The following is a 12,236-nucleotide window of genomic DNA, read 5'->3' as shown; positions in this document are numbered from 1 at the left end:
GCACATAATGTTCATGATGATAGATTACATGACTCAAGTAGTATTCTACAATTGATTTTTATGGCAAAGTGGAAATAAATGGCTGCCTGGGAGGCGAGAAACTACGCCAGACCTCTGTAGTACAGTTTGAAAAATTGTCATCAGTTATATAAAGTATACTTGATTTATAGTAAAAGGGTAAAGCAGTACAACAAAACAGAAGAGTGGTCCTTCACGTCTTGAGGAAGAAATGTCGAACTACATAGCACACAGGTATTCCTAATATGCAAGGCCATCTCTTGTAGCTTTCATAGAGCCTTGATTTGATTTTTAGCTTGACAACTTCCCTCATTAATTTGCAGCTTACTGAGGAAATTGCTGCATCTCAGTTGCTGGCCACTATATTTGTCATGCACATTATTTGGACCTCAATTCATTTGCACGCTACACTTTTTTTTTTTTTTAACGACAAAAACACCGGTAGCAACAAATGCACCCACAATTTCTTTCGTGCTGTGTCTTGAAAAGAGCGTTCTGTCTGATGACCTGTATCTAATGAAACTGACAATGGTGGTATCGAATTTGTCTGTTCTGCGCTTGGACTGTTCAAAGCATTTGTTGTAGGAATGTGTCAGCCCTCTCCTTTATTTTAAATCCAGTCGACCCATTAGCTCAGCCTTAGCTTAAGTGTTACATATTCTTGACACTCCCTCACTGTGTCTAACCCAAATGGCCGTGTGCGATTTTATTAGCACCCATGTATCTTTTTCCCATATGTTTTCCACTAAATATGTTTTCCATGCCTTCAGCGGCGTCCCTGTGTAGGTGTGAGGGTGCTAGGCTGTGCAGAGGCTCCCAACACTCTCTGTAATGTAGGTGCAGCCTCAGAGTGTAGCGTCTTTCAAAACATCATATCTATTTTATGATGTTTGAAATGTCAAACCTTGTCTGTCCATCTATTATTAAGACTTTCAGTCCTCTGAAATGCATACATAGCCATGGCATCTGGGAAGCATAAGTTACATGGTACAAGAATATTTTTTTTGTATTTATGCTTGTTTTGACGATTTCATCACAGCGAATCTATAATTCCCTCCTTTTTCTTCTCCTGAAAGGCAGTGTGTGTGGATCTGTACCCATGCATTTGCTTGTGTGAACTGGCAGCAGTGAGATGGGAATCAGAGGAAGAAATGCAGTAATATTTACCTGACAGAGGTGCATATTGTTCCTCAGAAAGTGAGTGGATATGGAGGGAATGATTGAATTCTCAGGAACATAAACAAAGACATACCAAGTGAATCAACAAATCAACAGCTTGATGGCACTATCAGAGGAGGCTGAACAATTGAAATGCTTGTTTCTCCGTGCTTTTGCCTCTTTTTTGCCATTTGATGAAAGCCTGAGATTTGCTCTGGTAAACGCCTGCCGCTTGGTGGCTCTACAGGAGAAAAAAAGTTACTTATTCTTTATCAGAGATCAACAGGAAGTCACATATTCCATGAGATTGCATGATTACTAGCTACGAAATGAAAACGAAATGGTACCTGATTTCTGGGTCAGCTCATGCCTGTGTCTGTATACTGTGTGCACATAACAGATTGTCAGTTTCTGTTCATGGTTCCCGCAATGTGACGCCCTGCAAAAGCTCACTGAACATTCTAAAACCCCAAGCAGTTTCTAGCTGTTCTTTTGCTCCGGTCTCATTCTTACTCACTCTGGGCTCATTTTTCACAGCAATATAAAGCTCTGCACCTGTATGAAAACAGAACAACCATAACTGTTTGACAGAGTAATGATATTGGAGTAATCATTTGACTGTTACACGCAGTCATTACTGGCTTCATGGTTGTGCCAAGATGCACAGATTTTTTTTTTTTTTTTTTTTTTTTTTTTTACAGAATGTGGGTAATGCAAACAATTTATTATAGGGAATTTAAAAAAAATGATGTAATTGTTTGTTGATGGAACAGTTCATCACATATGAGTAGTCCAAGTTTCCTTTTTTTGCAATTTTACAGTTGTTTAAAGCCAACCGAATGACTGTTTTGTGAATTTCATTTTCAAAAGTTTCCTCAAACGTCACTGAAAAACTGAGTGAAAGTCATTGGCCAAAAATGTCCTTGATGTTGCATCTGCCATTCAGAGTTGAAGAGCAAAACACAGCGGAGGAGAGCAAATCAAATGTCTTTAGCAGAAGATGAAGACCTAGTCCCGCAAAACAGATCATCACATGTCGCTTGAAATTGTTTTGGATTGAGTGCAAACGATATAAGGCAAGAACAAATCTTATGCTAAGAGTGCAGGAGACTTGTCTGTGCCACAAAGCAACACAACTAACTTGGTCAACCACCTGAAAATACACCACAAGCAACAGTAAGATGAATACAAAGGCCAAGAAGAATGATGTTGCCTTTTTTTGCTATCTTTGTACTGTGTCAACTTAGACCTCCATAACAGCAACACTGTGCCCAACGTGAAAGTCAAAGTGGTGCCATCACATCAGCAAGAATGTAGCAAAACAAATAATCTTGAAGATAATCTAGACCACGATCGTTCATCCCAAATGTGTTCATTTTTATGAGGGCCTTATCTGCCCAACAGCCGTGCTATCACCAAGCTCCACGGTTTCCTGTTACTCTGACTCTCCTGATAGCTCACACACACACTCACTCACCTGCGCATAATCCACCTGTTACGAGGGCGTTGGGCGCAAACTGTCGGGGAGTTGGGTTTCAGCCTCGTTGTCACCGCAGCATTCCCCGTGGGAGCTCACAAACACACACATCCCCTTTTCCCCTCTCCTGTTTTACACACATTCCCTCAGTTACAGATTACTTAAGACACCCTAGAGCTAACAGGGTCATTAACCCTAGAGCTTTGCACAGCAGTTAATGATTTACCATCAACACTCAGCGTGCATGAATGTGTGTATGTACAAACAGCGGTGAAGTACACACCCTGAAACAATGCCAGGTTTTCATTTTGGGGACATTTAAACAAGGTCTCGGAGGACTCAGGAGCTTGGTGCACATCTGTGGCAGCAAACCACTCAGTTAGGCCTTATTGTTGTGCTGTTACAGTGTATTTAGCTTTGTGTTGGTGAAATGCTATTTGTCAAGCTGCCAAATAGATCTTACTTTTTACAAATTTTTTTATTATGAGTTGGTTTTGATAAAACCTTGGCCAAGTTAAGGGGATATCCTCATCGGTGGTTCTTTATTTGTGTGTTTTTTTAAGGACTGCAGAGCATAAATGTTGAAATTGTTGAAATATAGTAAAATATCAATACAATTGGAGACCGGAAGAATAATCTTTATGAAGTAAAAATACTCTAAATGTAAGCGAACTCCATGGGTGTCTTGAGCAGTCATAATTTATCTGAAACAATATGTTATTCAGAAAGGCATTTATGTCTACTATTTGCAGCTTTTGCTTTCTCATAACATATCAGCTCCAAATGCTCATTTGGTAGTTTTGCACTTTTCCTTTTCTCCTTTGGTCGCTAGTATTAGCTGATTTCACTTATGTGCCCTTTTTACAGACCACAAGTTACCTTGCCGCTATTTTTGTTTTCATTTCTTTTGTGATTTCAGTCATTTTCCTCCTCTAAATAGACTTTATAAAGTCATACGCAAAATCGATGTATATGAATAAAGCTTTGCACAAATTAAATTAAAAAAAAAAAGTCAGTGGGACAGTAGGGCTGGACCCGAATATCCGGATATTCTTTCGCTACTGCAATATCCGGATATTAATTTGGTATCTGAATATCCCTGCGCCTTCGGCCCACTTCGGCTCATCCCGTCGTGTTCTTGGGCTCATTTCGGCTCCTCCATTCGTGTTTGTAAACACCACCCGAATGGCCGGGTGGCTGCCAACTCTGACGTCGCGTTTCGCTTTGTTGCATAAACACAAGACAAGATGCCGAAGACCTCTGCTGAAGACAAAACGAAGGCAACGATGGTCTGTTTACGCTGGGTTCAATCAGTCATCAGGAAATGTTGGCCAGAACTTTGTAAAAATGAAAAAGGATCCGAATTTTCGCCGCCACTACCGCACCTCCACCGCCGTGTGGTGGAAGTTGCCAATGACATTTTATAAGTCAGGCGTTATGTTTTGATGCCTACATGCATTGAAAAGAACAAGCAGTGACCAAGTTCAGCTTCACTCATTACAAAAACAACTTCCATTGGCCTTCATTTTTACATTTCATCAGGTAAATGGTTGTGATCTCCTCCCTTACTTGTCCTGCTGAAAGGAAACGGGCGTAGAGAAACAAGGATCTGGCTGTGTGAGTGTGTGTCTGTGGATGTGCAAACATGTCTGTATGTCATAAGTGAACACAGCAAAGCTAGTTGGGTCAGATCAATAGACGTAAAGGTGAGGTGGGGCAGGAGGACAATGGAGAATAGGAATGAACTCAAGCGCAAGAGTAAGGAGGTGATTCCTACTCCAGGTGATTTATCAACACTTCTCACGCAGGCTTATTGTTGAAAGTAATCTGTCTGCAGACTCTTTATACAAGAGCAGGTATGTATGTGCTTAAGATATAACTGCTAGATTGGCCCCAGTGTTGGTGCCCTAGAACACTAATTCATTTTAAACAGAGAGCCAATTAGCGGCGAGCTATTGTACGTCTGAAATAGCTTCAGCCACCGGATCCTAATAATGTTGGTCAGCCCTGAAAATCCAAAGCAGCTAATCCAATTAGAGTCAACACATAGGGATCCTGAGCATTTAACAGTAAGAGGAATGTTTTGTGTGAGCCACTTGTACATGAGCACATACTGCATCAATGAGTAGCACCACTTACCTGCTAACTGACTGTCATTTTGTGCTATTTGTAAATGTAGTTTATGGAAATCACTTGGTACCAGACTTTGGAATTAGCTTCCATGTTTCAGATACATTGAATATTGCAGGCACAGATTGTTAGCTGACATGTTAGTGACTGTAACCCTGCTTCTTTCCTGCACCACCTGTTTTTTTGTTTTGTTTTTATTTTTGTCATGCTATAATGACAACTTTTAAATGCTTCTTCTTGTGTCGACTCGTTAAAAAAATATGGATGAGTACACATCGTCCTGACAGTAAATGCACTGTGTGCAGATAATATAATGGGTATAGATAAAATGGGCATGTGATGAAGGGCACTGCCATGTTCCTGTGGCATCTAATCAAGACACCTATTGCTCATTTTACTATGGTGCTGTAAACATAAACAACATACACTCTCAGTAATAGCATGCTATCATAATTGAGCGGAAATGAGTGTAAATTACATCCAAATGGTTGCATACAAGGAATTAACTGGGTCAAATCCAAACATCACACAATAAAAAAAACAACAAATAAGGAACAATTTCAGACAGAATGATTGTGTGTCAATCCAAGCAGACCACCAATATGGTTTTATCATAGCCCATACTGAGTGATTATTAGTAATCAAGGAGACCAGTAACCAATATATGAACCCAGTATATATTTTCAGTGAAAATTATGAGCTTTGTGTTCAAATTTAGTGGAACTCGTACAATAAAACTTTTAAAGATGATTTGATTCATATGTATGTTCAAATAAAAGAAAGCTTTTTAACATTTAGGTTCTAGTGCTGATCGGCTGTCACTTGTGATGTGGGCCCATCAAAAAAGGCTGCAGGCGGGATATTACTTTAGACCGCAGACTGACTACAGACAGAGAGAAGTGGATGCATCAGAGCCAAACTAGTCCATCTTTAAATGTATTTATGTTATTGGGAATTGATTTGTCTGACTCGAAAGATGTAGATTGTGGGTATGAGCCTGAAATTTCCTCTGCAGGGACTTTCTTTTCCCCCTCTACTGTCTAAATGTAGTCGTTGTCAAAATCCCCTTTAGTGATGGGAAACAATAACAATTTGCCCGCTAGCAGCCTATCAGGTGAGATTTTTCCTCCTTTAGCATAATGCTAATAAGATGTAGCCAGATCATTCTACAGTACTGATAACTGTCAAAAAGTAATTGGTTGATTCCTAGTCACTCCTAATGGTTGATACACATGTTTTATATTAGGAAATTGACTGTATGTTAACGTTTGAGAAGTGATGCTATTTGCTAACAAGTTAGCATGTACTTTGATAATTACCCTTGTTCTGGTATTGAAGACTTTAGTAAAAGAAATAAAATGGAAAGAGTGTTAATGTTAATATCACTTACAAAATCCCAACTTCTGAATTTTTCAGTGCTTGTTTCGAGCGTAAATCCTCTGCTACTTTCTTCTGTGTTTCCATGAAGACTAGCATTTTTGTCATTTTGATCTTTTCATTCTTGGATCAATTGTAGAACTCCTCGTGTCGCAGAGCAGCATGTGGATTGGAACAAGTGTATTTAAGTAGCTCTCTTAATGTGACATGTATATAGTAGCAGTAATTAGCAGGTTCACTACTCCTAATTAGCGGGTTTAAATTTGAGGACGGCTGTCGCTGGCGGTCCTTTTGATGTGCGTGGGAGATGTTATGCAAATCTAGTGCCATTTGTTCTGTTTGTGTGTGTACATATGGTTGAAAGAAGAGCTCATGGGATAGATTGATAAGTAGATAAGCAGTATTTTTTATTTCAGACCACAGAGGGTTTATCAGTGAATGGTCAAATGAGTTGAAAGGTAAAATAAATATCACGCTATTTCCATACAGCATGTCTGCATGAGTGTTTGTTGTAATTATATGTACATCAGTGACAGGTGCAGATGGAGCACAGTGGATGACAGGTAACCACGCTAATTATGCTCCCTCTATTCCTCGCGAGCGTACTATGGCATATTCTTTCATGCAGTGCTATCTAAATAACTAGGTCTGTGAGAATGCTTCAAATCAGAGGCTATTCATGCACAAGCCTCTTGAGTTTGTGTGATGTAACCTGCAGAAGACTTACTGAACGGGTATCAGTCATCCTCATAATATGAATGAAAGAATAAATGCACAGATTTCGATTCCTCTTCTCAATTGCAAAGCACTTGTGCTATATTTTACCATGTCTTTGTGCTCCCTATGGACAAAAATATTCCATACAATTTCTTAAATTTCCCTGTCAGTTCCTTATCATGCATGTGGCCAGCTATTTTGATCATCACATGACATCCGTAGTTTGTGTTGTAAAATGTTCTCAAAAATGGGCATTAAATGCACTATATTATTATATGAACGTGAAACCTTTTAGTATTAGGTTTTACTTTAATTGCAGATGCTTGCAGGAAATAGTTCAGTCTTTTGGGAGATTTTCAGTGAGCAACATACGACCTACAGGAAACACTGTTACCACTGCAAACTCAAATGCTCGTTGTCTTGTAATGATCAAGGTTTAACCAAAACTTAAATCCATGATAAGATTCAAGTATTTTACAGGCTGTACCTTCCTTACCAGTTTTCCATCTTTCATGCTTTAATGCTATGACCCTGAAGCAGTTATTAAATTTCATTCTATCCAGCAGACTTACAAGATCCTCATCTTTTTCAGAAGCCCAGAGCAACTGCCAGTCATTAGAAAATGCCAGTAACTAGAAGAGATTTTCATGTACTAGTGCTGTAGTAGTGAACTGATGTTGAAGTTACTCAATTCTGATCTTTTCTGTGGAATTCAATATCAGGCAATGACATTTTCACAGTTCAGATTTTAAGAATTTCAGATTTTAGATTTGTTTGTAACGGTGTAAAATCAAACATCTAGGATTTGGTGAATATACTGTAGCAAGCAGTTTCCAGACGCCACCTTGGCTCCAGGACTTTACATAGCACATTCTTTTATTATCTAGCATTTCATCGACTCTGGTGAATTCAGTGGATGAATAAATGTCAAATGGACAGTCTGCTGGCTGTCAATTCTGTGAGTTTTGGGGGAAAAAAAATCTAATGTTCTTATATAACCATGCCTCTGTAAATGGCAAACAGGAAAAGTTTCTTGGACTTATCCTCACAGCATTATTCTAGTCTATTCTGTGTGCTTCTCGGTTCGTAGCCACAGCAATAGTACTCCTTGGCTTGTGGAATCCCATTTTGAAGGTTCAAGTTTGGAATTTGGCTGTCACTATCTTGGTCTTCTAAAACTGACACTGTCACCAATATGGCAGTGACCTGTCAATCACAATGTAGCTCCGCCCTAAAACATAAGCTGCCTTTTACATCTATTTTACTAGAAATGGGACCATAATTTACAAAACAAACATCGTGCTGTGTATTAAAAGTCTTGAAATTAATGATTGAGACCATAAGCTTAACAGGAAAATGTTTACTGAGACAATAGATCAAGTGAGAATTAGAATCACTTTCTTTTAGCCTTCGATAAACCACACTTGTTTTTACAACCAGTGGAGTCGCCCCCTGCTGGCTGTTAGAAAGAATAAGATTAAGACACTTCCACTTTTAGGACCTGCAGGCGACGTCCATAATTTATATACAGTCTGTGGTGTAAAGAGGGCAGTAGGAGCAAGAGAGACTGTAAATCTAGCATATGCCAACTATCTTACCAGTCATGCTAACAAGCTAAAGATCAACAATCTTTCTCCAGAATCACAAGTGTAATCTATTGGCCAGTCAAATAAAATTAAACAACTATTTTAGTAATTGATTAGAAGTTGTGTTTTAACTTGAAATCTTCACACTTCCCTGGATATGGCCTAAGTTTTGTTTCCAAATTTACTGCTGATATCCTACGATATTAGACAGAACATCTGTGGATTTTACACTGTTGGTCACATTGAGGACACCTTTTTTTCTGACCAAACAATACATTTTTAATTGAGACCAGATAAAGCAGATGGATTGATATGGGTTGTAGGCTGTATAATATAGCTGTTACTCCTTTTGGAGCTAGAGTTTTTCAAGGTTTGTGCAGCCATCACTGTGCTGTTCTTTTTTCTTGGAGTTATAACATAAAACTTCCCTGAAGCTTCCTTGCTCTTACTCCTGTATGTGCAGTAGGTGTAACATGTGGGTGGTGGTGTAGCCATACTGCAACCATATTTCCAGGCAAGTTTCCTGCTTGACCGACTTACTAAATAGCCATCTTGTTGTGTGACTGCTTTATTGGCTTAGTTTGCTAACTTTGGTTTCCTAGGCAACCTGTCACACTGACTGAGTGACTCGCTGACCTCCTGGTCTACTGCCTGCTCTGGTCATTTGCACCCACCATTACAAATAACCACAGTTAATTGTTCTCAGTGAGTGTCTGTCCTTGAGTGAGCTTACTAACAGTGAGTCAGCAGCAGTAGCAGAAGGAGCTCAGCACTGCTGACTGTAACTGCATGCAAATGAGTCCAGACGCATGCGTGTGCGCTTGTAACAGGATATGGGTTCTAAGAGAAGGGTGCATTGTACAGTAAAATGATCGTCCAGGAGCGGTTGCAAAGCTCTTCAACTCCTCTTTTCTGGTATACAAAGATGGCATTGTGGTGCATGTAGGGAGACACTCTATATGTGTGTTGTTTACAGTGTGGTAGCAGGAACAGCCTATATGGAACAAGTGCACACAGCCAGTGAAATGTGTGTGAATAGATCTGTCTGAAGGTGGAGGATAAAGGGGTTTTAGTGGGTCTAATCTGGAGCAGGTTCTGGAAAGCTCTGGGACGCTGCTATATAACCTGGATTAACACAGCAGACACATGCAGCGCTTTCAGGAGGAGGAGTCACATCTGCGACCAAGAAATGAATGTCTGTGTGTTCGATTGGAAACCAGTGTTCATGCTGCTGTCAAGCCTCTAGCAAACAACACCAGATTAAAATAAGACAAAACTTCATTGACTCCTGCTGGGGAATCGGCTGGTTTCAACAGCAGATAATGGGATTCAGCAATGGAAGATGCTCCTTTTCACAGGAAATTGAGCGACGCTTGGGTTTAGCACGGATGGGCAGATCAATCAAGAAGCAATCATAATTGTCAGACATTTTGAATCGATTGCGATTTGTCACTTGATGCACTGAATGACATAAAGTAGACAAGTAGACCTCTGCTTCTCCACACGGTTCAATCCATTGTGATTAACTTGTGACAACGAACACATCTTATTGATAGCATGCATCTTATATTAGATAATGAGTGAGAACTGTTTTACTTTGTTTTACTCATTACTGACGGCTGAAATTTTGGAAAAAAAAAAAAAGTCGTAGCAGAAATCACAGCACTATAGAATGTGTCCATTTAACTTGGATGTACCCACAAACAAAATGACCTTGCGCTGAGCAGAGGTGTGTGTTCTGCATGTGTATGTCATGTACAGATACCAAATCGCGTGACTTGCATATGTCCATCATCACATAACACCACTGTTCCTTTGTGGAGTAATTGATATTAAAAAGCCAAATAAAAAGTCTTACACTTAGAGTTTTTCCATGGGATGGTAAGATATGAAAGGAAGTACATCATTAAACCTGTGGATGTTACAACAGTGAAAAAAGGAACGGAGAACTGACACCAGCTTTAACTTTATTTTAAGATGAGATAAGTTCTTTGGGATGGACTGTGAGAGGAATACTAATAGATGTGATGAGATGACTGCACCCAGATAAACTGAGACTTCAGATGGTTCGATACAGTGACTGTGCAGCCAAAGCCAACATGACTCAGAGGCGGAACCTTTTCCATCTGCGGATGTCTTGACATTCAGTTCACATAACAGTGATAGCAAATTAAAAATGCATGGTGGTGATTTTATATTACTGACTGTTCTTGATTATTTTATTTGAAGAAGTTTTGTTGTGAAGGGAATTAAGACCTCACACGGCTTTGTTTTGGGCTTTGTGGCAGACAAGTTGAATTTCGTGCAGAGCATTCTGTTTTTTCCACACTCCGATTAGTGTAAATTCTCTACCTTTAGAATATTTTAAAAATGAGACGTGTCCAAATTTATCTGATTTGATTTAATCTCTATTTATACAGGTAGTCTATTGAGACATGGGGTCTCATTCTCAAGAGAGACCTGTCCTCAAAGATCATATCAAACAGCATTGAGTCACTGACAAACAACATTAAGTGACTCGTACTAGACAATACAACAATATAATATAACCCTGAATTACATACAGACAGGTTCAGGACAAAACACAGCATAGAAATCAATATGGATGTACAAAAAAATGAAGTATTTTTTGATAGTAAGTTATTTTTTAAAGGTTAAATTTAGTTATTTTCCAAATCTACACATCACACACAATTAGCTTTAAGAAAATAAGACATTTAAAAAGCTGAACATTCTCTGTTTTTACAGTTTGTAGCTCTGATAGAAGTGTGTTTGTGTTTCAAGATAACATGTCTTCAACACCAATGTCAGGTTTTGGGCTTTAATGTGTAAAAATAGTAATTAAAAAAAAAATGCCAAAAGTTCTTCTGTTCCAAATTTCACCAATTTAGAATAATTGCTGTTTTACTCAGCCTTCAGCGGTATTAAACTGAAATGCTTTGGACCGTTAGTCAAATAAAACGAGACATTTTAGTGTGTCAGTCTGGTCTTTAGGAAAATGTCATCTGTGTTTTTTAAACATATTCCAGCATTGATTATTTGATAAAAGAACTGGCACATTAATCTGGCCAGTTGTTGTCAGTTGCAACTCTAGATTGATTTATATGCTGCTAAAGTGCAAAACATATATTTAGAAAGTTGTATTACATGTTGTGTCCCCAAGGTAGCATTAGTCTTCAGTCAGCGATATGTGCCTTCATAGTCACAATTCTGTAAAAAAAAAAAAAAAAAAGGAATCTTATATTAAACATTTGTGTATTTAGTGTTCATTTTGAAAAGTATATATTTGAGGCACAAACTGCTTCATCACTGTTAGGATTTTAGTGAACTTTTAGACGGCCATAGCAGCCTTATAAATCCACTGTGGCTTGGGCTCTGAAATACAACCTTGTCGTTGTATTGAAATGACTTTATTCTCTGTTGTTACAGCTCAAAGTTGATTGTCCTCTTTAACTCTCTTCATTTCTTATCATCGTGTCCTCCCTCTCCCTCCCCCTCTGCTCCCTCCCTCCTCTCAGATGATGAAGCACGCGTGGGACAGCTACAGGCGCTACTCCTGGGGTTCCAATGAGCTCAGGCCCATCTCCAAGCAAGGCCACTCCAGCAATCTATTTGGTGAGTGAGAGACCGTATACACACACACACACACACACACACACACACACACACACACACACACACACACACACACACACACACACACACACACACACACACACACGATTGATCTCTTGTCCCTGCCACCAGCAGCCTTGGCCTTTAGATTAGCAGCC

At 39.2% G+C, this 12,236-nt stretch overlaps 1 protein-coding gene across 1 annotated transcript in view; it reads left to right on the top strand.

The window, feature by feature from the left end:
- man1a1 (mannosidase, alpha, class 1A, member 1) overlaps positions 1–12,236 on the top strand; it is a 164,207-nt gene that overhangs the window by 25,017 nt on the left and 126,954 nt on the right. Inside the window, exon 2 of the mRNA XM_022199238.2 lies at positions 11,982–12,078. Coding sequence (XP_022054930.1) covers positions 11,982–12,078 — 97 coding nt within the window. The remainder of the gene's footprint in view (positions 1–11,981; positions 12,079–12,236) is intronic.

This window comes from Acanthochromis polyacanthus, chromosome 16 (assembly GCF_021347895.1).
Source record: "Acanthochromis polyacanthus isolate Apoly-LR-REF ecotype Palm Island chromosome 16, KAUST_Apoly_ChrSc, whole genome shotgun sequence".
NCBI classification, from domain to species: Eukaryota; Metazoa; Chordata; class Actinopteri; family Pomacentridae; genus Acanthochromis; species Acanthochromis polyacanthus.
This window is presented reverse-complemented; position numbering and strand designations above follow the sequence as displayed.